General features: G+C 37.7%; 3 protein-coding genes across 3 annotated transcripts in view; 2 read left to right on the top strand and 1 right to left on the bottom strand.

Moving 5' to 3' along the window:
- The first annotated feature begins 336 nt into the window (after positions 1-336).
- tmem184c (transmembrane protein 184C) lies at positions 337-7,078 on the top strand. Its single transcript, XM_014999842.2, has 10 exons — positions 337-1,043; positions 1,792-1,922; positions 2,015-2,051; positions 2,185-2,390; positions 3,278-3,352; positions 3,450-3,543; positions 3,623-3,735; positions 3,826-3,925; positions 4,012-4,183; positions 5,158-7,078. Exons 1-10 carry the CDS (start codon positions 927-929, stop codon positions 5,454-5,456), a joined length of 1,344 nt encoding a protein of 447 aa, XP_014855328.1. The 5' UTR covers positions 337-926; the 3' UTR covers positions 5,457-7,078.
- A 1-nt stretch (position 7,079) lies between these two features.
- On the bottom strand, positions 7,080-18,726 carry prmt9 (protein arginine methyltransferase 9). Its single transcript, XM_014999843.2, has 13 exons — positions 18,381-18,726; positions 17,778-17,976; positions 17,128-17,276; positions 16,803-17,039; positions 16,040-16,207; positions 15,866-15,968; positions 14,289-14,398; positions 13,919-14,111; positions 13,398-13,581; positions 11,386-12,070; positions 10,261-10,414; positions 8,027-8,149; positions 7,080-7,896 (listed from the first exon to the last, which is right to left on the bottom strand). The coding sequence occupies exons 2-13, from the start codon at positions 17,973-17,975 to the stop codon at positions 7,657-7,659; spliced, it is 2,544 nt and encodes an 847-aa protein (XP_014855329.2). The 5' UTR covers position 17,976; positions 18,381-18,726; the 3' UTR covers positions 7,080-7,656.
- A 1,856-nt stretch (positions 18,727-20,582) lies between these two features.
- The window catches only part of arhgap10 (Rho GTPase activating protein 10), a 56,954-nt gene continuing 53,604 nt past the window's right edge, over positions 20,583-23,932 (top strand). The window contains exon 1 of the mRNA XM_014999844.2: positions 20,583-21,205. Within this exon, the coding sequence (XP_014855330.2) occupies positions 21,052-21,205 (154 nt within the window). The 5' untranslated portion in view covers positions 20,583-21,051. The remainder of the gene's footprint in view (positions 21,206-23,932) is intronic.

Below are 23,932 nucleotides of genomic sequence, written 5' to 3'. Positions count from 1 at the left end.
TTTTGTAAAGCTAATTTTATAAAAGAAAGGAAAACGGTCAGATAACAATCAAACAATGGTCAGAAGTGTGCACTTTTTATAACAAGAACAAAAAATAGAAATTTGGTAAATAAATAAATAAGTTTTAAAGGTTTTAAGAATATAAAAACTTTAGGTGAACATCAGGTCCGAATATTCTAGGTTGGACTTTCAGACTACGTTCACTGGGCGTCGTTCAAAAAAATCGTTTGCTACCTGGGAAATAATTAATTGAGTTGCATTTATTATTAAGTAGAATTAATAATAAGACGTTCTTATGTAACACTTTCAAATATTTATATTTGATCAAATTTATTTGAAAAAATGATTGGTAAGCAGACAGAGACTTTCTTCATTCGGCGAACCGACAACGAGCGGACCCACTCAGTGTCCAATCAAATTGAATGGCGGAACTGTAACCAGAGAAACCCGGAAGTGTATGTTTAGTTACGGTTACTTCTTGATAATAAACTTTTAGTACCTACCAACGTCAACTTACTTTAAAGTTTGTTATTGTTAAAAAAGAAAAAAAATACGATGATTCTGTTGCTTTTAATCCGACGTGTTTATTAGTCTGTAGCTTTAACTCGTCCAGGAAGCATGGATCGTTGATCGGTTTGTTGACATGATGAATCAGCTGACGAGCTAACGTTAGCAAACTTGAGTCACATGAGTTGTTAATAAAACACCAGTTGTATCTTCTTAAATGAAACGCGGAGTTAGAGAAGAACTTACCGCGTAGATGTAGAATAGAAAGATTTGCTAGGAAGGCACTAAGTGAGACATTTGGGGTATGTTAATGGGAGTCTAAAGCTGCTACAGAAGGTAAAGGCGTTAGCTACAGGTTCCTGTGTTTGTCATCGGATCAGGGGACTGTTTTAAAGGCCCTGTGGTGGCTTCATGACAAGATGCCTTGCTCCTGTGGGGACTGGAGAAGATGGATTCGGCCGCTGGTCGTTGTGTTGTATATTTTGTTGCTAATTGTCGTCTTACCGCTTGTCATCTGGGAGCTACAGAAATCTGGGGTAAGTTCATTTTCATTGTTACATGCAACACGTAATGGTTATTGTGATACAAAGACTTAAGAAACATATTTAATAAACACCAGATTAATATAGTTGTATCTTTTTAAACATGGAATATTGTACCTTTTTACTGTTCAGTTCTTTATAGAGTAACACCGGTGTAATTAGTCAGTCAATCTGCTCAGGTAGTCAGCACCTTAATAGACATGCTGCGTGTTTTCTGTTGTGTTAAACACAATTAAGTCAAGTTCATTTGTACAGCACATGTCATCAACAAGGCAGTTCAAAGTGTTTTACATAATAAAAACATTACATTGTCATCAATTATTAAATACGTAATAACCATTACATTTTGTCAAATATTGATCAATGATCCAGTAATCAAAGATAACTCTAATCAGGTTTAACCTTTTTGCAACAGGAAATATTCATAAACTTTCACATTTGTCTTTTTCTTCTGTGAGGAAGAAAGCCCTGTTTCAGTCAGTTGATTGACAGGTGGAGAGCTCTGTGCTGATTCTTTCTTTTGAATTTAATTTAAATGGTTTTAAAATTGAGGAAGATTATGTGTTAAAAAGCTTATCAATTTTTTATGTGAAAGTTTTCCAAAACTCTTTATCCTTTGAAGCTCGGTAATCAGCTGATGGCAAGCTGTTGGGTTGTTAGTCTGTATGTTATGAAAACTGACCCAAATGAAAATTTGACACACTGTAGTTATATTTATGCAATTTTCTTCATCTAATAACAGGTTGGAACTCACAACAAAGCATGGTTCATTGCTGGGATTTTTGTTTTCATGACCATACCTATATCATTATGGGGCATTCTCCAGCATCTGGTGCACTACACCCAACCAGAGCTCCAGAAGCCTATTATCAGGTGAGTCATGTCTGCTACAAAAACCCAATAAAGTATTGACGTTTTTAACAATATTTTTTACTATTATCACAATTGTTTTTTTATTATTTTAGGATATTATGGATGGTCCCAATCTACAGCTTGGACAGCGTGAGTCAAATAATTTAATAAAAGTTTTTTATTTGATATGCATACTATGCATGTCAAACTATGATTATAAGAATAGGAAGTATGACATTCTCTGCAGAATTGCCTGAGGCAGTTGTCTTTTATTTTTTTCCAGTGGATTGCGCTAAAGTACCCCAGTATAGCAATCTATGTGGACACGTGCAGAGAATGCTACGAGGCCTATGTCATCTATAACTTCATGACTTTCTTGCTTAACTACCTGGAGCGTCAGTATCCCAGCTTGGTGATGATGCTGGAGGTCCAGGAGCAGCAGAAGCACCTCCCACCGCTCTGCTGCTGCCCACCTTGGCCAATGGGAGAGTGAGTTCCATTAAAACAAAACCAGTTTTACAGTTGTAACAAAAAAATATGGTGCTTCCCACTGTGATACTATTAGTTAAAGAATAGATTAGATTTAAATTGTGTCTGAACAATTGGTGTTTTTAAAATTTAATTGTCTTAATTGACTTCCAGATCTTTTCTCAGTTTAACAAATTCATTTTTTTTCCTTTGCGTAATATAAAGCATACATTATTTTTAAGAATTTTTCAGACTCTGTTGGTGAAAATTCAGTAATTTTACCAGCTAGCAGAGTGCACCAGGAAGCTAACTATTTAAAAATGTGAAGGCATTTTATTAAGTAATCATAAAGAAGAGTAAACAGCTCTTTAAGCTCTTTAAACAAGTTTGTAGTCTGGTGATTTTCCACAATGTGACGAAGGAACGATGTCAGTAACTTTAAGAGAGACATTAAGAATGGCAGTCAATCAATTTTCGAAAGGTCATAAAGTCAATTCCAGAAAATTTTGAATGCAACAAAACTTTGGTTTAGTTGGGCTTATTGCAGCCACACTTTTCAAGTAGTAACTATGAACTTGTCAGTTTGTTATAATCTTTATAAGGTCATCCATGTGACTACTGAATTTAACTGAATAGTTTGTTGTTCACGTCAGACAACAGTTCACACTTACTGAAGATCACCTGACTTTTTTTCTGTAATATTTAGATTTTGTATGTGAAACATTTATATTTTAATAGACGAGGCTAAAACGTTTCACGTAGCATTTGCTGATACATTTATTTAATTTTATAATTTCTGATTCAGTTTGAATATTTCTCACTTTGCGTTTCTGATGGTTCACAACAGTGAACCCGTCGGTAGTTTGGCCTCGTCTTCAGTAACTTCTTCTCTTTTCTCGTTTAACCAGGGTGTTGCTGTTGCGATGTAAACTGGGAGTCCTGCAGTACACGGTGGTAAGACCCGTCACAACAGTGATCGCTTTGTAAGTAAATTCTAATTTTGTTGCACCCTGTTTATGCTTAATTCAAATTATTTGGCATGTGATATAGTGATAAATAAATGCATGTGTTTCTTCCTAGGATCTGTCAGCTGTGTGACGTTTACGACGAAGGCAATTTTAGCTTTAAAAATGCCTGGACATACCTGGTTATTTTCAACAACATGTCACAGCTGGTAAATATGTTGCTGTTATTTCATATAATTGGCTGTATGAAACTTTAGGTTTTTGTTGACATTTCTCATTTTGTTCCAGTTTGCAATGTACTGCCTGGTTCTGTTCTACCGGGCTCTGAGGGATGAGCTGAGCCCCATCAAACCAGTGGGGAAATTCTTGTGTGTCAAAATGGTGGTGTTTGTCTCTTTTTGGTAAATCTCTCCTCATTGCTGATATTTCATGTCAATGTATAGGTAATCTGTATCTGTTTGAGGAAACTGAGGCTTTGTAAATGTTCCCAGGCAAGCTGTGCTGATTGCTTTGCTGGTAAAAGTGGGAATAATCTCAGAGAAACGTACCTGGGACTGGCAGAGTGTGGAGGCTGTTGCTACGGGCTTACAGGTAGGCCAACATTGTTAAAACGCAGCTGAAATACCTAATTATTTAATAATGTTGTGAAACAAACCAAGCTGCATTGTTTCCTTCAGGATTTCATCATCTGTGTCGAGATGTTTCTCGCAGCCATTGCTCATCACTTCAGCTTTACCTACAAACCTTACATCCAGGAGGCAGAGGAGGTCTCCTGCTTTGACTCTTTTATGGCCATGTGGGACATCTCAGATGTCAGGGCGGATATTTCTGAACAAGTTCGTAATGTTGGTAAGTCCTTCATGTTCGCTGATGTGCAGGTGCATCTCATTGAACTAGAAAATTATGAATCAGTTAATTTATTTCCATAACCTTATTCAGTGTTATAGCTCATCACATAAAGTGTGATGATATATTTCAAAAACAATTTTGCCAAATTTTTTGATTAAAATGTGATTCACTGCAGTGAGTTAGTTGATTCCATACCTTGCAATTAACACAGAGATTGATTCTCACCACTAATTAATATACAAGCAATAAAAAGGGATTTTTAGTCCAGGCACAGGAAAAAATGTGAATGTCATGAACAGTTTTCATTACAGAAAGTGAGACTCATCTATTCTATAGAATCATTACATGTTACGTAAGATATTTCAAGACTTTAAATCCAAAATGTACCAGAAAGTTAAAATATTGCATAAAATCAATTAAAAAAAAGTAAACAGAAATGTCAGGCTTCTGAAAAGTCTGTTCGTTTTACTCAGTTAGCAAACATATGTGTCTGCTGAGCTTTTGCTAACGATTTCTTAGTGAAAAGCTTCACAGACTTTGGCTCATTGATCAACAGTTCCGTTTTTCTCTGCCCAGGTAGGACACTGCTGGTGTTATCTCTGTTTAGGAGGAGCTTATCACTACGAATGACAGATGGAGCCAATTTTCTGGATTAATGTGTGGGCAGAGTTTCTTTAAGCACCAACCCCAGTCAAACCCTCTAGAATAAAGTCCTTATTAATGCTGTTTATTGTAGTAGTAATGCATGTGTGGACTGGATGGGTTGTTTCAGACATCTGGGAAGAATTTAATGTCAACTTTCCAAACCTTGAAAACATCTGTCTGAAATTCATTCATTGGATAAATGGATAAATACACTTTTAGGGTTGAATTAGTGAAATACATTCCCTGAGATGCACCTTTCCTTCAGACATCTTTGGAAACAAGCTTCGTAAAACCCTTAAATGTGTTTTTTTTTGTGGACTCGTTTCCAGGAAGGACAGTCATGGGTCGCCCAAAGAAGTCGTATTTTGGCGAGGCGCAGAACGACGGCGAGCGTTCTGGGCTTCTGTCTTCGGCGTCTCAAGACACCATCACAGAAGCTGCAAGCAACCAAGGTCAGTACGAGGGGCTTGGAAGAACCCTCACACCGCATTCCTTATCAGCGCCGGCAGGGTTGGACTCGGCTGTGTGGGAAGAAGGTCATGAGGCTAGAACTGACTCAACCCAAGATAATGCAAGGATGAATCACACCAAAGAACCAGAAGAGGCGGATCTCATAGTCATCACATAGGTTGGTCTATTGTCATATGACTGGGCAGGTCCCAGGTCCAAAGCTTAGGCAAACAAATGACACTAAAGCTGATTAAAATCAGCAAGACGTTTTTCAGCCAGTGAAAAATGAAAAGGACCTCTCCGTTAATGACAGCTGTATGAATGTTCTATCGAAGGTTGGGTCTTGCATGGCTTATTGACACGCATTTCACTGTTTTATGTTGTATGAGAAAAGAGAGAAAAAGCTTGTGCTCAAAGTTCCCACAATACATCCATTATAGCCGTTAAAAAGCCAAGAGCACGTCTGAACCCAGGATTGTTTCTGTAGCCTTTCAAATCATTCTCTCTTAGCAATGTCTTTATATGAAGTCTGACAGATGAGCAGCTTTCAAATGTTCTTTTTATTGGGATGTTCTTGAGTTGCAGGGCTTAACGGTATTCAGGAGGCTACATTACTTAAGAGAGTTATTATGTAAAGTTGACCTTTAAGTGCTTTATATCATGTTATATTTCCTCATCAAAAACATACCCAGAATGTTGTCTTGACTCTTTCATACATGTTTGAGCAATCCTTGTGTCTCCCATGGCAACTATTCAGGGGTGCCTAAATGCTTAGTCATACAAAGCTCCACCTATTTAGCTTAAGCTCCTCCCCCTCAAAACTCTTCTATATGTTTGCAACTGCAGTTAGCAAACATATGTGTCTGCTGAGCTTTTGCTAACGATTTCTTAGTGAAAAGCTTCACAGAATGATTATAGACAATATAATGAAGGAGAATTATTGTCATGATGTCCTGAAGGTGAGCCGTTAGAGTAGGAGCTTCTTAAAGAGACAGAGGCCAATTTCAAGGCGTCAAATTGCAAAGTCAAATTTCTTTTAAGTTATTTTTGATATGTACAGCATTTTTAGACCTGAAGGTAACATTGTTACTTGATTTTGCTTTAAAATGGCACTATGTGCTTGAAAACTACATAATGCCCCTCCTTTAAAACACATTGATTTTTCCAAAGCTAAAATATTTAGCTTTATTTTATTTTTTAAAATAAAAAATGTTTCCAGATCAAAAGAATCAAAGAATGAAGTAAAAAGGCAACATTTTTCTCTGTGTATTTCTCTGTGTATGCAGACTGTTTGCTTGGTTATATTAGATCAATGCAAGATGAACACACTCAGTGTGTACTGCATTTTATAATGGTGTCAAATGTGAGAACATACAGAACTCAACTTCAAGTAGTACAATCAGCTCTCTGTAGGTCAAATACTGTAAATGCTTTAGTCTGTACAACTAACTTCTGATTCACTTTTCCACCCTGGATCAAAAAATCCATTGATTTTTTTCATTAGTTTAGCAAATATGAGCAACACCAAATAATTTTTTTTCATAACTACATCTTGAATAGATGTTTTTCCCTTTAATATTTTAATTATTTTTCCACTAATATGGTGATTAGAACGTGGATTTGTTTATGTCTGCTGACAACGTTATTTTTAGAATAACATACAACAACTTGACGTCTAGAATCCTGAGCTCATGCATGTTGTTGCCTTTTTTATATATATGAACCTTACTGGAATATATCATATCTGATGTAAATACTACACTCATGAAATGTAAATATCAATAAAAAAATGACCAAAAACTAGTTTTTCATTGTGTATTAAAAAATTCCACATGCATTGGTGAATACACTGCAAAAACACAAAATCTTACCAAGTAAATTTGCCTTGTTCCACTGGCAGATTATTTCACTTCTAACTCAGAGCTTTTCATCAATACTAAGAAATTATTCACTTAAAACAACCTCCTATATGATTCTGAAAAGTTACTTGTAAGTTAGTTTTGTCCTGTTTCAGGTGTACCAACATATTTGCAGTAGATATTAGACCAAAAATACTTGGTAAGATTCTGTTTTTGCAGTGCAGTTTTCATAATAAACACTTTAACATCTGGGTCCATAAGGACAATTTCAATACCACAGTACATTTTATATGTACTATGAAATTAGTCATACATGAATATTACTAGAAAATTCTATCGCAGTTCCGTCACAAGGGCACTTAAAAACTTTGTCATGCAGGTCATTGCTAAAATAAAAACAAACTACAGCTTAATATTTTCTTACCAGAATAAACAAAATGTGTCACAATAGGTTTCCTGCAGACTCTGTAACAATGGAGCTCTCCTAAAAATGTATAAAAGGATGGTACCACATAGGTTTTAGTCCATCTGCACAGGAGCGTTGTCTAAATGAGCGGAGATGGAGATGGTGCTCTTGTGCAGCTTCACAGCCAGACGGATCCAGTCTCCAGCTTGGACTTGCAGGGGATCCTGCAGAACGGCAGCGGCCTGCTTCCAGTGGGAGTTCCGGCTGAGGGTGCTGAAGCTGACATCCGGGTCCAACTGAATCTGGTACCAGAAGGGAACCGCAGTAACCCTGCCTCCACAGGTGGCCTGCATCTGTGTGGGATAGGAATCAGTCCTTAGTGGGAGAGTAATTTCACTATAAAACTGTTGTTTTGGGATAAAAAGCAACAAAAATAAATTACTCTTTTCACACCTCAGGCCGCATCAATAATGCATGTTTTACCTTGACTTCCCTCTCAATGTAGTTTTTGTTGACATCCATGAGGTCCAGAACAAAAAGCTCCAGAGCATCACTGAGATGTCTGCACTCCAGAGTGGAGAAATCCAAGAAGACATGAACCGGAACCTGCAAGATGTGACATTTCATTTGAAAAACAAGGAGCAGGTTAGGATGTATGAGCTTTCTCTAATGCACATGGGAGCAAAATTATACACAGGGCTGGTAAATCAATAACAATATAGAAACCAATCTAAATACATCTTATTATTTCTGATACAAACAGTGAGTAAACATCCAGCTGGTGATTAAAGTTTAAGTTGCCAAGAAACATTTATCCAAATATTAGTAGGGGTGTATGTATATATTTGAACCCAAAATCTCCAAATGAATATAACATTCATACAGAGGAGGAATGCATGTAAAATCCTTGGTCTTGGGTGTTGTTTCAGATTATAAGCATATTGTTCATGTAACTTTCTCTAATGAAGCAAAGCTGTGTTTTAGGTGATAGTGGGGCTTAGATGTGCCTATCATCGATGGACATCTGCTAGAACAAAAAGCCATCCCCCATGAGAGGTCAGCAGAATTACGAGCACAAACATGGCGCTGGAGGAAAACTGGGATTTCCAGACCAAATAAAGAAAAAGAATTTGTAGGAATTTGGCAGCTGGGAAGCACAAATCCAAGAGGAGCAACAAAAACACAACTCTAGACATCAGTATTCTGGGAGAATTGCTTGCTTAACTGGAAAAGGCATTAGTTAAAACATGTTTTACTTAGGATATTACAGTGCAACAGTCCATTTACTTAGAGTGGTGTTAAACCAACCACAGAAAATCCAGTAAATGTTCAATAATATGTGAATGCTGATTATTCAACTGTTAAAAAAATCATGTAATAATGTAATCTGGTAGTACTAAGGGATTACTGAGCACTTCCTAACATCTGCTCTGTCTTAAGGCACTATAAATAAGGTAAAGAGTCAAATCAGATATATACCCTAAACATGTTTTAAATGGGATTATTAAAATAGCTGCAGCAATAATTTCCATAGTGCAGTAATGTTACATCTCCAGGAGGAAATGTTTTGGTTATAGATGCATTAAGAAGTTATCATTTTTGAGTTTGTTTCATAAGTTCTTATAAAAATCTGTTTTTTATATCTATAACTGATATACTATTTGCAAGCTATGCTACCTTCCTTTCTTCATTTTCCATATTTATACAAAAAAGGTCAAATCATTCTACAAAATTGTGTTTTGTAATAAGAGGATTCACTTTGTTTTAAAATCTGAAAATAGAAATAAATTTTAATTTCATTTTGTTAGTTTTCATTAAAAAATTTTTAGGAAATTGTTTTTGCAACTTTAGGCAAATTTTATTTTGTAGTAGAGGGGACAAAAGATGTTCTTTAAATAGAAAAGCCGCTGACCTCTGGCTTAGAAAAATACAGAGCTTTAAGTAGAACATGCTTCAGCACCATAATCTGGAAATCATCTCTCCTTGTAAGTCAGTCTACTGTGGATTGTTTTGAGAAAAAAAAAAAAATCAATGGAATGTCTGAGATGCTAAATATGCACCACTGCTACTCAGTAACTTTATCTCTTGCTACACTATGCATATCCTTTGTCTGCTCCGATGAAGCCTTCAATCACCTCCAAACTGAATGCTACGTTCTTCTACTTTAACTGATTCACCTGATGATATTTAGGTATGTCAGAGCACAAAGAGCCAGCAGAAGTTTTTCATCTTCACCATGATCAGGAGTTCAGGACAGAAAATAAAACTAAACGGTGAGGTCTGTACACCGAGTGTGTGAAACCAAAGTCAAAGTCTTTGCTTGTGTCCATAAACTTGGTCAGTAAACCTCAATCTGATTCTACAACGTTATGTATCCTTGTTTTAAGGAAAAAATAAATTCTATGTCCATCATTCTTTTAAACTAAACACATTGGCTAATCAAAAGTCAGATATGACAAGTCTTAATATTCACTATATGCATTCAATTCCTCCACATTTACACAAATGGTGTTTTCAATACCCAAACATGTTATGGCAACATAAGAAATTAATTAACATAATTAATAATTTATGACTCAGAATAAAAGGTAGAACAAGAAATGATCAAAAATCATCTTAAAAACTGAATGCTGAACTGAAAATGCAACCTTAGGACCTTTACAACCAAAGTAAACATCATTTTAAAAGTTAAAGCCAGTTGATGGAGGAATACTTACAGTGAACTGATTAATAAAAGGAGCAATATTAAATCCCAGCGTAGGTTCCCGGCCCTGGACAGCACTTTCCAGTAACAAAGTGTCAGACTCCACCAGCATACCGTATACAACAATCTTCTCTGGAAAAATACGCCCTCCTTCTTCCAGCAGAAACCTAACATGGAAAACAAGAGCAAAATAAAGCAATGCATGTCTTTTATGAGCTTTTTTATGTCAACATCCCTAGGGTTGAGTCCTTTTTAGCGACTTTTTAAAGTATATTTACAAAATTTAAACTGTGGAGCCTTAAAAACTACTGAATAATCAAAACATGGACAGACAACTTTCAGACAAGTAGCGTCCAAACTTTTTGCAACAATTGTCAAAAGTTCTCATGGGATAAAAATGTTCTTTTCCCCAATTTAAAAATGCAATTATTTCTCTTTTACCTACACAACAAAAAACTAAACATCATGTAATATTTTATGTTTGCTTTAATATTTAAGTATTAAACCTTTTTGGGGTAATTATTTTCGATTCCTGCTGGTCTATAAAATGTTTTTAGGTTATTCACATGTACAAAAATGAGAATTTTCTTCTAAAACTTTTGCTGTATTTAGCCCAGCATAATAGATTGGTGTATCCAAGTTGAGTAAAAAGTAGCTGGATGTATGTGGCACGACTAAAAATAGAGGAAAAAAAGGTTTAAAAAACAAAAAAAAAGTTCTGTTTAAGAAGATATAACCTTGTCAATATAAATCTCATTCTAAAAAATGTCAGAGGGCCAAATTTGTACCATACTTGAACTGTGGTAGGGGCCACACAAAATTATCCCAAGGGCCATAAATTGCTCCTAAGCCACACTTTGGACACCTCTGACTTATACATGGGATCTAAAAATATATTTACATTTATATATACCACATAATTACATTCCATACTTTTGTGGAGTGAAAATAAACCCTGACAATAACATGACAATCTGAATACAAAGCAAAAAATGTGACTAAATCACTTATTTTTAAAGGTGAAACAAAAAAAAAAACTGAAACAAGGGGCGTTTTTATCTTGAACTGAAGCAATCTGAACACAGATTGGTCATACTTTGAAGCTACTGTGGACTAAAACAAATACTCTAGTCCTGACCTGGCCAGGGAAGCTTTCTCCATCAGCTTCTGCCTAACAAGCCCACATGTTTCCACGCAGTCCAGGATGATGGCGCTCCACAGCTTCTCACGGGACGGCCGCTGTAACATCCCCTGCTCGTCCTCCGTGTGGTTCAGCCAGAACTCCAGATGCTGCTCAGATATGTCGTTGGAGCGAGCGAGTCTCCTCAGGACGTTCTGCTGCTTGCTCTTCTCCACAGAGCTGTAGGCCTTTACTTGACCCTGGCGGGCCGCGATGAGGGAGAGCAGCGAGAAGCCCTCAGACACATCCAGCACGTAGAGCAGACTGCTGTCCGCCGCAAAGGAAGCCATGCCAACCGTATTTCGATTTGGATTTTTAACCTTCAGTTCAGAGATGAGCTTGGTCAATGCGGTGCAAAAACTCTGATGGTAATCCTGATTGTTTAAGAGCGCCATCTCTGAACACTCCAGCATGCAGAAGTCTTCGGATTCACTCTGACTCGTCTGGAGGCACGCTAACGCGCTGCACAGTTCCACCTCTGGGTTTGGGTTTGGGATAGGTTTGAGGGAGTTGGGGAAGTCCATGCGCTTGTCGAGGTAGATTTTGTGTCCCTCTCTCAGCACGGCGACGCAGCTGAGCCTCAGGTAGGCGTCTCGGCAGGAAACTTCAACTATCAGCTCATCCAGAGGCTTTAGCACAAAACCTGCAAAACGGAAAACAAGGAAAACATTTAACTTCGTCTGATTATACAGCTACAAAATGAAAACACAATATATATTTTAATCTACAGTCAATTAGGACAGAAACTAACGATTATCTTAGTTATCAATCAATAACCCTTTTTTATGCAATAATGGAAATACATTAAAAGAAGAAAATGAACAAATAATCAAATTCCTCTTTTTAAAATTAATTAATTAATTAGTTTAAAACAATGTTTACTTTACAACGGCAGCAAAACTAATTTTTTTTCATTTAAAAACATTTTGAAAACCTCATATCCTTTTCATTCCACTTTCCAATTCTGCACCATGTAGCTGTTGATTTATCACTAAATGAATAATTAAATGAATTTGATCATCCTCATTGTGAAAAGAGATCCAGGAGAGCAGACAATGAGAGGATTCCTACTGGGATACCATCTGTTCACGTCATCTCGAAGCTCGTCAGACGTATTTGGGGGAAAATGCAGATTTACTGCTCATTAAAATTTCATCAACACTAAAGAGAGTCGCAGAATTTCAGGGCGTGCTGGATGACGGATGTTTATCATCCCTGGGAAAGGTGGCGCCTCCTTTGAGCCCATTTGAACTAATTAGCAGAGGAGAGACATGCTGTGCAGTCTGGTCTGCAACTGGGACATGTCACCTAATGTCAGCAGCTCTTCAGCTCAGCGCTGTCTGCAATCACAACAAAGTGAATCAAAGGGCCTTTATGGATCAGGACACTGCACAATAGTGATCTAATTTTAATCTCACACCTTTAATGCAACCTTTTAAGATTACAGAAGTTGAATTACTGTAACAGGTGACTGTAATTTTAGCCATTTGTGTAAGTTTTCAAATGAGTATAAATGAAGTTCAGTTAAATATTCTATTTGATTTCCAATGATTTCAGAGAGGAAAATCTCTGTGCATTGTCTTTTACTCTCATGGTGAACAATATGTTTTCTGAAAGTTTCCCTTTGGGCTTTCTTTGCTTTTTTTATTCCGTTTCATTCCAGTACTTGATCATTTCCATTTAACTCTGACCTTCCAATCGTAAAAAGGCTCCTAGACTCGAGAGATGAACCAGAGCCATGTTGAAGCATAACAAACAAAGAACCTATTTTTTGGGTTATTGGATCTTTAGACACTTTGATACCAGTTACTCCTCCATCTTGACTAAAATATATGAAATAAACCCTCCAAAGATCAAAGAGCGCAACAAAAGTTTGAAAGATAAACAAAAAACGCATGAAGACCAGATGGTGACAAATAATAAAACTAAACTTATACTGTGAAAACATAAAGAACATTTGTCCATCATACTCATCGCGCTGTGGACAGGGTAGATGGCTTGCTCCCAGCAGGTGTCTTCCTGCGGTCCGGTGGACAGACTGTTCTCCTCGTCCAGGTGGAGCTGGAACCAAACAGCCAGAGCATCCAGCTCTCCTTCCTGAGTGACGGGCAGCCGCATTTCTCGCACCTCCCTGGAGCTCAGGCCCTCCAGTTCCTGGGAGTTTCACAACCATCAGAGTCAAAGGAGAGACCAACAAGACTTTAATTAGGATTCACAACGAAAATATCTCCAAAAGGGTTGGTTCTGATGGATTTTATAGACAATATAAGCACAAATAGTGCATTTAGTTGTTGCACACTCTTGTTCAAAGTAGCGGTGGGTGATGTGGACTTAAAGTTTAATCACAATAAAATTGATAACTATTTATCACTCTGAGTTACTTTCTATCTCTGAATTATTTTCTGAATTCGTCCAATAAACTAAAATATAAGAATAATACTTCTGAGATTGTGCAGTCTGTTTTTGCTTCAGAAAGTGATTTTTCTGTCACCTGAACATTGTTGAAGTCTATGGTGAGGGCCGTGAACGGCTCTGTGAGCGCTCTGTATCCCCCGGGCAGCCGGCTCAGCCTCTCTGTGGTGTACGGCTCCGTGGAGTCGTCCTGCTCAGGGCTGCAGCTCACCGGACTGCGGAGTTCCCCTGCTGCCGCCATGGACAGACCACCCACATCTGCAGCACACAACCTGAACCAAAACACAGACACAAGCAGACAAAACAATGTGTGGGGAGTTCATCTCAGCATGCAGTGCAAGACATTTCCACTGTGCATGCTGGTATAATCATTTCAAATAAAATTGAAGCATTTTGTAAGATTGCTGTTTGTAAAGAGCAGGGTAAACAACGTGACCTCAGGAGTTTACCTGTGATGCCGGCGGATCTCCAGGCACTCAACGGCCATACAAAACACAGCGGCTCCAGCAGGGATGACCCGTCCTGTGGCAGAATCTTCTCCAAACTCACCCTGACCCCTCTGCAGAAAGTAATCAATTAAACGTGAATCTCAGAGAAAATCAAGTCCGTATTGCTGCTTCATAGATTTTTTTTTTTTTTTTCCCCAACCACAAAGCTGATGTTTTGCAAATCTTAGCGGAGCGTGTTAAAACCATACCAGGGAGAAAAGACATCAATCAGTACCGTGCAGAAACAAAAAACAACAATTAGGCAGGAAACGAGGGAAAGACTCGGACTCTCTCTGAAAAAAAACATGGAGCATGGTTTGCCTGAGGTTTGAAGAGAAAGAACAAGAAGACTTCTGGGAACAATATCTTTTTGACAAATGAGACCAAAATAGAGATGCTTGGCCATAATGAAAAGCTCCATGTTTGGAGAAAACCAAACAGAGAATACATGCAGTAACAACTCCTACAAATAAACTATTATTAGTGGTTGAGGGCTGCTGATTTGGGGCTTATTTTGGAGCCACCAAACCTGGACACCTGACCATAAACTCCTCTGGATAACAAAGTATTCGAAGGTAAAACGTGGCACCATCTGTCTTGACTGCTGAAGCTTTGCTGAAACTGAGTCATAAACATGAAATGATGTAATGGCCTAGTCAAAATCCAGAGCTCCTCCTGATTGAAATGCTGATTAATGAGCTGTGCAGAAATTAATGTCTGCAGCCTTCAATGAACCGAAAAGAAGAATGGGACAAAATTCCTTCAGAACCACACGAATCTGGTGAGAGTCGCCACTGACCTACAACCTGCTGGGGTGTCCAAAACTTTTGCTGTGCCAACATCGGCAAGTCTAAACTACTGGGGGGCATAAAATAATAAAATTAAACATGCAAAAATGTGTTTATTGTGATGTATATATACATTTTTAAATTTTCCCTCCTGAACAATAAACCAGAATTTTATTAAATCTGTAAATCATTAAAGATCCAAAACATAAAGAACCTTATTAAAAGAAAAACAGACAATTTCCAATTTGTTTCCAATTGTTTTTTCCATTTTTTTGGCCAAAGTTTTCACCATTCTTGACCTGTCATCAGAGGTCGAACAAAACCATTGAAAGGGCCACAAATCGCCCCCACCTCACACTGGTTGAAGCTCAAACTTGAGTAATTTTGGCAAAAAAATATTTGCATTCAAAGATATTTTTATCTTAGACAGTTTTGGCTTAATTACTACTATGAATATGTTTTTTTTTTTTTATTTGGAGACTGAACATTCCAGTTAACGATTAAATTGATCACTAATTTAGTCAACAATTATTTCAATAATCAGTTAATCACAATTAATCATATTAATTGTGATTAATTGCGATTAATCCGATTAATCATTTCAGCCTTGCATAACTGTGTCATCGCATACTGTCTATCTGAATTCCAGAGACTTATGGTATCAAATTAAAGTTGTCCTTATTCTGCGTGTTAAAGGCATTCCACTCAAAATATCACTTAGAAAATTCTCTTTGCTCTGGACAGTGTTACCTTTGGAGGCAGGAGGAGGTGATGCCAGGCGTGAATAAGACTCTCTATGATGCCCTCTCCAAACAGCCCTGCGTCCACAGTCTCAGTCACCACCAATGAAACCCTGAGCACAGACCAAAACTTTATTTATGGAGTAATGTCTACAAATTCAATATCAGCAGCTAAGATTTCCACCTGTTTGGGATGTCTGTTGGTACTTCCATGTCGAGGGATTTCTTGTGGAGGATTTTGATGCTCCCCTCCATCCCGTTAGCAGCCACCACCTCGCAGGCCAGTTCATACATCGTCTTTGAAAGCTCGCAGGCATACACCTCAGCAGCACCAGCTTTCTTAGCACACATGCTAAACAGACAGGAAATAGGCGTCAGAACTGCACTTTTTGTTATATCTAAGTTATTCAATCAGTTAGTGATTTAGGGTGTTTTCACACCCGATAGTCTGGTAGACTGGGTTCGATTGGGGACCAAAAATGCAACGTTTGTCATATTTTCAGCTGCTGCGGTTTGCTTTCACACTGCACTGTGTCCAAACTAATTAAAAAAAACTGTGGTGGCACTGCACCAAGAACTACTTAAGGAAACTACACAAAACCTATGAAGAAGACACTCAGTGCAATTCCTTCTTCACATAAACAAAAATGCAGTAGAATCAGATTTTAGCAGTTGCAGGATTTCTCTTTGTCTCTGGTAAAATACTATGAGCAACTTGTGCCACTAATGCTAGACATACGGATTTGTTTTGGTTGTATTTACCCAGAATGCCCTGCACTATAGTCCGCTTACTGCTTGTAAAGCAGTCTCTGCATTCGAAAAGTGGCAGAGTTCACTTAAACCAAACCAAGATGTAGGTTATTAGGCAGACTAGAGTTTGCTTTTTCAGTCAACTACAACTATAGAAAAATGTCCAGGTCTTTAAATTGTGATGGAAAATGTCTCACCCAAGGATTCCAGTGCCAGTACCTATATCGAGTACGGTTTTGCAGCCATTCTGAACAGCCTTCTGAATGGCCTGCTGGTACTTTCGGTTCCTGCCATGGTCGTTGAGCATGAGGAAATGCCAGCGCTCCACGAGCCAGTTGGCAACACGGTAAAAATTCTCCCTCGCTTCTGGAAAGTCTGGCTTCAGCTTCAAGGCCTTGTGGAAATGACCCGCAGCTTCATCTCTAAATCCCATTCTGTATTGTAAAACAAATGAAATTCATCATGTGAAATTGAATACTGCAAATATTGATAAAAAAAAGTTATGAACGTGTTATCATGTACCGGAAAAGGTGTTCTCCCATGCTGTTGAGGATGACCTCATCAGCAGGGAAGATTTCCAGAGCTTGTTCGTAGCAGTCGAAGAGTTCCTGAATCCGTCCCACAGAGTCCAACTCTTCGGCCCATTTAAACAGAGTGAACCTGAAAGAATCCTGAAAAAGGACAGTTCACTGTATTTAGTTCTGCTGAGCCATGTGAACACAAACACAATTTCTGCAAATGGTGAAGAGAACAGAGTGAGAACCACATGGCATGAAGCAAAGACAACATTTCTGGGAGCTGCATCATCATCATCCTCAAGAAAACAATGCTGTATTTTCAATAAAAAAAAGTTTCCAGTCAAAAGGTGCCACAGAACATCTAAATTAGCTACTGCTTTGCAAAAAAATTTTAGGAAAAAATACACAGGTACAGTGGAGGATGCATACAGCAACAAGGTTTTTCAAAGAGGTACTAATGGTTTTTAGCCTTGTTGGGTGACTGAGCACATTTCTTTTCTTCTTGACAGAAATAAAAAAAATAATGTACAAAAAAATAATGTACAAACTCAAAGTTATATATTTCAGTTTATACCACACTTCATAATTCTAATTTGATTATAACCGCAAAATGTACACAGGCTGGTCTAGAAAGTATTATACCGCATGCTTTACCTGTGCAAAGTCCTTGAAAACAGGTGCAAGGTTCAGCACAAGGAGGTAATGGACGAAAGCTGTTCCATAATCCTGGTTGAGCAGACACTGCTGGGCGCTCTCCAGGGAACTGGAGACCAGCTGGTCCCTGGCAGGGTCCACTCTGCGTCGCCTCCGGGCCCTCCTCCCATGCTTGGGCCTTGCACTGGTATTTGGCATCCTTAAACGGAAGGGAAAGTGAAATACAAGATTTCAACTTGCTGAAACTTGCTTTAACTGCTATAGCCGGTGCAAATAGCATGTAAGGATGCACTCAGATTCTATATAGTTATAGAAATAAGGATTATATTTACTTGGCTTTAAAATAATATCACTTGCTCACTTTCTAATTTTAAGCTAGTGTCTAAAATATTGTTAGTACTGCTTTGCAGTAATGATTAGTTCAGTTCCAGTTCGGGTTGCAAACTGAACAGAAACCAATTCAGTGCATTTAAAGTGAATATTCAAGCACACTTAATACTATCTAGCCTCAATATGCCATCCCATGTTATATATTTATGTTATTCCTGATATCAGAGCACTTTCGGTTATGCTTCCTAATATTCAGAAACGTGCAACACTTACTCTGAGCAGAGTTAGATTCCAGGCTAGTATATGGGTTGAAATTGCAGCTGGCCAGCAGCTGCAGCCAAACACAGAGGACTTAATGTTGACAGCACGCAAACCCGACCATGTCGTCCATCAGCGGTTAGCCTCACTGTAAACAAAAATAACCCTGATAACAAAAAGACTGAAGGCCGAGCAATAATATCCGCAGTGATTATCACTGCAGCAGTTTATTTTCGTGCTTGGTAATATTATAGTTTTAACAGTTATCTGGATGATACCCGAAGCAGTTTTTTATATATGAATCACATTTACAAATATCCAACTGAGCGGCGCAGCTGTCCGCTTGAATAGCGGCTCGGTAGCAAACGTGTCTCCAATTACACGTTCCGTACCTTCACTAACAAAAACGGATATTTACTTGCCTAAAGTTAAAATAGGACAATTTTGCTAGTAAAAGTGTGTTTATAAAGGATTTATTTATTTTTTATTTATCTACATATTTATCTACAATAAACGTGTCTATCTTAGTTTTGTCTTTGATGACATTGAGATCTCGCAATTGAAAGACAAAGAGAACAATTGATCAAGATGGTTCAGTTTTTAGAAACGTGGTCTGAAAGAGCCTCATTGCATCTGAATGAGCCCAGGGTCGCATATCAATAAAGGCATTATCTCAAAAGCAAATGACTGATTGGTTATAATTGTTAGCTGTATTCAATGTGTTATTAGTTATCCATTCAAATTCTGCATATTAGTAGTAAAAAGCAGTTGTCTTAAGGATACACACCCATGTTTAAGTGCTAGTTTTGAGACTTACACATAAAGAATGTGAGAAATAATTTTAAAACTTTTTTTCTATACTAGTATAATATGCTTTGTTATTATCGGGGTTAATTATTTTTTAGCATCTATCTATATTTTATCCCAATTGTTATTCTACAGCACTATGTAGTGTTAATCACTACATGTTTGTATTTTATGTAGTAGTGCTGTTTGTGCCATTTGGTTCATTATTCACAAAATAATTTTACTGAAAGTTTGTGATTTCTAATAATACTAACATGAATACAGATCTTATATGTGAAATGCCGCCACACTATATTATTTCAGTTTGGTTTTATAAATGTCTATAAAATCGAACTTATAAATTGGATAAAACATTAAACATTGCACAATATGACAGTGAACTACCTTCATGTCTATGCATATTTTGCAAGAATAACAGCATCCAAATTTGAATGCAACTTTATATATTTGATTTTATATGATTATTCAGTGCTTACTCCAATTATCTACCATACACGTATCTTTTCATTAACTGTCATTTTGTGTTTTTACTGCTGAGATGAATAAACTAAACAGCTGTATTGACACTACTTTTTAGTAGCCTTCTGGGAAGTACTTTATGTTAAGTTGCAGTTTTTTATATTTAAAGTATCTATATTTAATCTCGGAATGACTGAATGAACAAATAAATGAATGGTTAGTCGCCAGCAAACACAAAACGGAAATTCGAGTGACTGAATTCGCTCGGACCTGGACATACTCTTTGAACATGGCCGCGCATCATTTGTAAGCCAGCAAGCAAGGCGCCGCACAAGGAAGGCGAAATTTACGCTTAATTTCGAGATAGAGACCCACACCGACCATGTGACTGATATAAACATATCAGAGGTGTTTCCGTACAAACACACATATAGGAAGAGAATAAGAGAGAAAGAGAGAGAGAGAGAGAGAGAGAGAGAGAGAGAGAGAGAAAGAGGTTTTCTTGTAGCTTGTTCTCGATATGCCTTTATTGTTCAGTGTTGCCCTAATGATCACTATTACTATCACTAGAATAAACATATAAATAGATTCATCAAAGTTAATTGAATGGAAACTACAGTGTTAGCAACTACTGTTGCCTTGCAGCAAAAAGGCAACAGACTGGGCAAACGTAGCCTGTGGTTGAATCCAAGGCTACGTGTTTTTTTTTTCTGCATAAAGTTTGTTAGTTCTCCTTGTACGTGAATGGGTTGTATAACAGGGGTGCAAACAAATATTTGCACACAGACACAAAACTAAGGACAAGCCCCAAACTGTGGAAGGAAGCGCAGAACCAAAAGAGAAACCACGCATGTAAATCAAACATTTTATGCGCCAAACACCTCCCTCGTCCACTTCCCCCATGACTTCAACCGGGCCAACCGCCGGCTGGCTGTAAAGGGGCGCACCTTATTAAGTTTTCTACACGCTCTCAGATGTCAGACTTTCTCAATCTGTCACTTTACTAGGTGGAGTTCCTTTAATGGACAAAGGGAAAACTGGACACCGCACCCGTTACTTTCTAAAAACATATTTTAATTGACTTTCCAATGAGTCTCTAACTTAAAGGCGCGTTGTTGTTACCCTTTTAACGGTCCTACCTGTTCGCCCTTCGTGATTTTATTTGACAGCGGTGGAGCGGGGAGCAACACCCATGCAGCCGTGTCAGAAGTTACAATGCTAACAACTGTTAGCTGCTGCTTCTGCTACCTCTCAAAGCTATGGTCCATCATTCTGACCTGAAACCTCCGGAAAAAACAGCGGCGGTGTGATCGCAACCGTTTTTGTTTTCACAGCTACAGGGTTTGCGTAGCTTTCTTTTTTTTCTCCCTTTCTTTTCCCCTCTTCTCCCCCGTCGTTTGGAGACGAAGCTGTCACAGAAATGGGACTAACCCCGCTGGAATTCAGTGAGTGCTATCTGGACAGTCCCAGCTTCAGGGAGAAAATCAAGGCACAAGAAGCTGAGCTGGACAAAACCAACAGGTTCATCAAAGAGCTCTACAAAGATGGGAAGAACCTCATCAATGCGACTAAACGTAAGTTTCTAGTTTGCTTGGAATCAAGCTTTTGTTTTACTTAAGAGTAAAACTAACTTTATTCTTTTACTACATCATGTTTTGATGAGGTGGCTCGACTGACAGTACAACTAGTGTTAATGGATGTAGTCATGTTTATCTAATCAGATCAAGGCGTTGTCTTTTTTATTCGTGTCAGTATTTATTCTGTAACATGAAACTGAATTTCAAGCAATTATTAACTAACAGTTACAGACGCCATTAATTAATAGATGGCTGTTCTTAATCTAATCCTGAAAACTTGTTTAATATTTGTGGTATGCTGAGTGAAATGTCATCTTACAGCTGTTGGGCAAATTACTGCAGAATAATCACCTTATAGAAAGTTTGTCACTTACTGGAGAAAATGCCATGATGTGACTTTGTTTCTTTTGCTATTTTGTTGTAAATTGTTGTTAAGCTCTTCAACATCAGATCTACCCTCCCAAAACAAGTTCCCATAATTGAGGACATCATTAGCAACACATCAAAGCTTAGTCATTTTTCCAGTTTATTTGCTTCTTTACTTGTGTGCTTTAAAGCTGCTGCTTAAACCTTGAGCAATATGGGTCATCTGTTGAACTTAGCAACAGCAAAACTCATGAAAGTTCTTGGAATAGGACTATGGCAGACTGGATTAGAGTTGAACCAATTAGGCTTTTTCTTGCCAGTGAAGATTTGTTGTTGTTTTTTATTAGTATTTTGAGGACTACAACAATAAAACAAGTATTTGGTTCAGACGCAAAAGAAAATTAAGCATGATTTTGTTGCTATATTTTGTAAAATTTCAAACAAATCGGCATTGGCCAAAATCGGAATGGGTGATTGGCTGGAATCAGTGCACCCCAACTTAATATTTGATTTTTATTAAACTCAAAAAAAAAAGTGCATGAAAGTACAACATGATGGTGCAAATGATGGAAGATTTTAGTGTTGATCCATTTTTTTTTCCCATGTTCGACAGTTGATTACATCCTGCTGGTTTATGTTTATTTTGAGATGTCATTTCAGAACACACCAGAAGAAAAAAGTATGAGGTGATAAGGTCATAAACCATTTTTCATCCAGTCAGTTCACACTGTTGTGATGTCATTGACCCAAACATGCACAAAGCAGAATTAATTGCTGGGTTTTCTGGTGGAGTTTGCGTAAATTTGTACTGCCAGCATCTGCATTTCCATTGGCCCTATAATTACACAATTTGGCATTTTGAAAATAAATGTGCTTAATGGAAACACAGGAATTTTGAAAAAACTAATTTTTTAATCAAAAGTTTTGACACTAGGATGAAGTCATTTTTTGGCCGCATCAAAATTTGTTTGCTTAACAAAACTGCAATTGAAGTATTTCACATTACAATATCAACAGTCAGATATTGCCACTGATGCAAACCACAAAGTCGACGACGACAGGAAGTAGTTGGAGGATGATGGCATGGCCATGTTTTTTTAAAGATGTAGTGTAAACCTACTTAATCACATGTGATTCTAATTTTGTTCCTTTTTTGGGTAAGGTACATTTATTAATGTAGCACATTCTCAGCAGCAAGGCAATAATACAAAGTGCTTTACATGACTTAAAAGGAAATACAAAGAAATGAACAAACCAAAGGAAAGAGCAAAAGAAGAAAAAAATCTAATAATGTTGATCCAAAGTATATAAACTAGATACTTATTTAATGGAAACACTGAAATTGTTTTTTTTTTTTTTTTACATTAGCAGAAAACTGCTCACATTTGTAATGGAAAAACAGCTACTGTGAAAATAAAGATGCACACCTCAATATCATCTTATACTGGTCCTTTACTGGAAAATGTCTTTGACTTTTCAATGTTCTCCAACCCTGATCTTCATGGCACACTACCCTGGACGTTTTAGACGTTTTCCTGCTTTAACAGACGTCATTCAGATGATCACAGTTCAGCAAAATCCTGTTAATCAGCCATCACTTGATTTAAGGTGTTCTGACACTGGAAAACATCTAAAGCATTCAGGGCAGTGTGCCACCAGGACCAGGGTTGGTAGTTTAACCTGTTTTTTTTTTTTTTTTAATCGTGCATGGAAAAATGCTGGAAAAACTTGGTGGCTCGGTCTTGCCCTACGTATCCTGGTCTGTTATAACCTCAAAACATCAGCCATGCTTTCTTCTGTAAAACTTTCTGCAGTGTGTCTCCAAACATGTGACTTATGATTTTCATTTTGCCTGAAGCACAGCATGCAGTTAAGTGAAATTTCTCACAAACTTGCAATGTTCTTAGTCACAGAAGGTAATTAGGGATGCTAGTAGTATATTTTACTTCATCATGACAGAAAACTTCACACCGACACCATGACCTTGGTATAGATATAGATCTCTTTAAGCACATGGACACTCACTGTTTTATCAGTTAGTTTTGGTTGAACTGCAAACATCTCGGCTTTTACAGCTCAACAACAGTTAGACATGAAGGCATAAAAAAAAAAAATGAAGGCTCTCCACTTTACGTGAAACCTGTGTATTTCAGAATCTCCAGTCACTTGCGTCATTTTTTTTTAGATATTTTTGCTTCCCGTCGCTCCTTCAGCAGATGATCCTTTGTTACTCCTGTTGTAACTTGATTAGGAAATGTTCAGCTTAGCCTGCAGCAGCTGTTGCTCTTTTTCAATCATCCAATTCTCCGCTACTAGTTGCTGTTTTCATACTCGGCATTCTCAAATTACCGTACATGA

This window comes from Poecilia mexicana, unplaced genomic scaffold (assembly GCF_051168715.1).
Source record: "Poecilia mexicana isolate PSO_F unplaced genomic scaffold, ASM5116871v1 scaffold_1, whole genome shotgun sequence".
Classification (NCBI taxonomy): Eukaryota; Metazoa; Chordata; class Actinopteri; order Cyprinodontiformes; family Poeciliidae; genus Poecilia; species Poecilia mexicana.
This window is presented reverse-complemented; position numbering and strand designations above follow the sequence as displayed.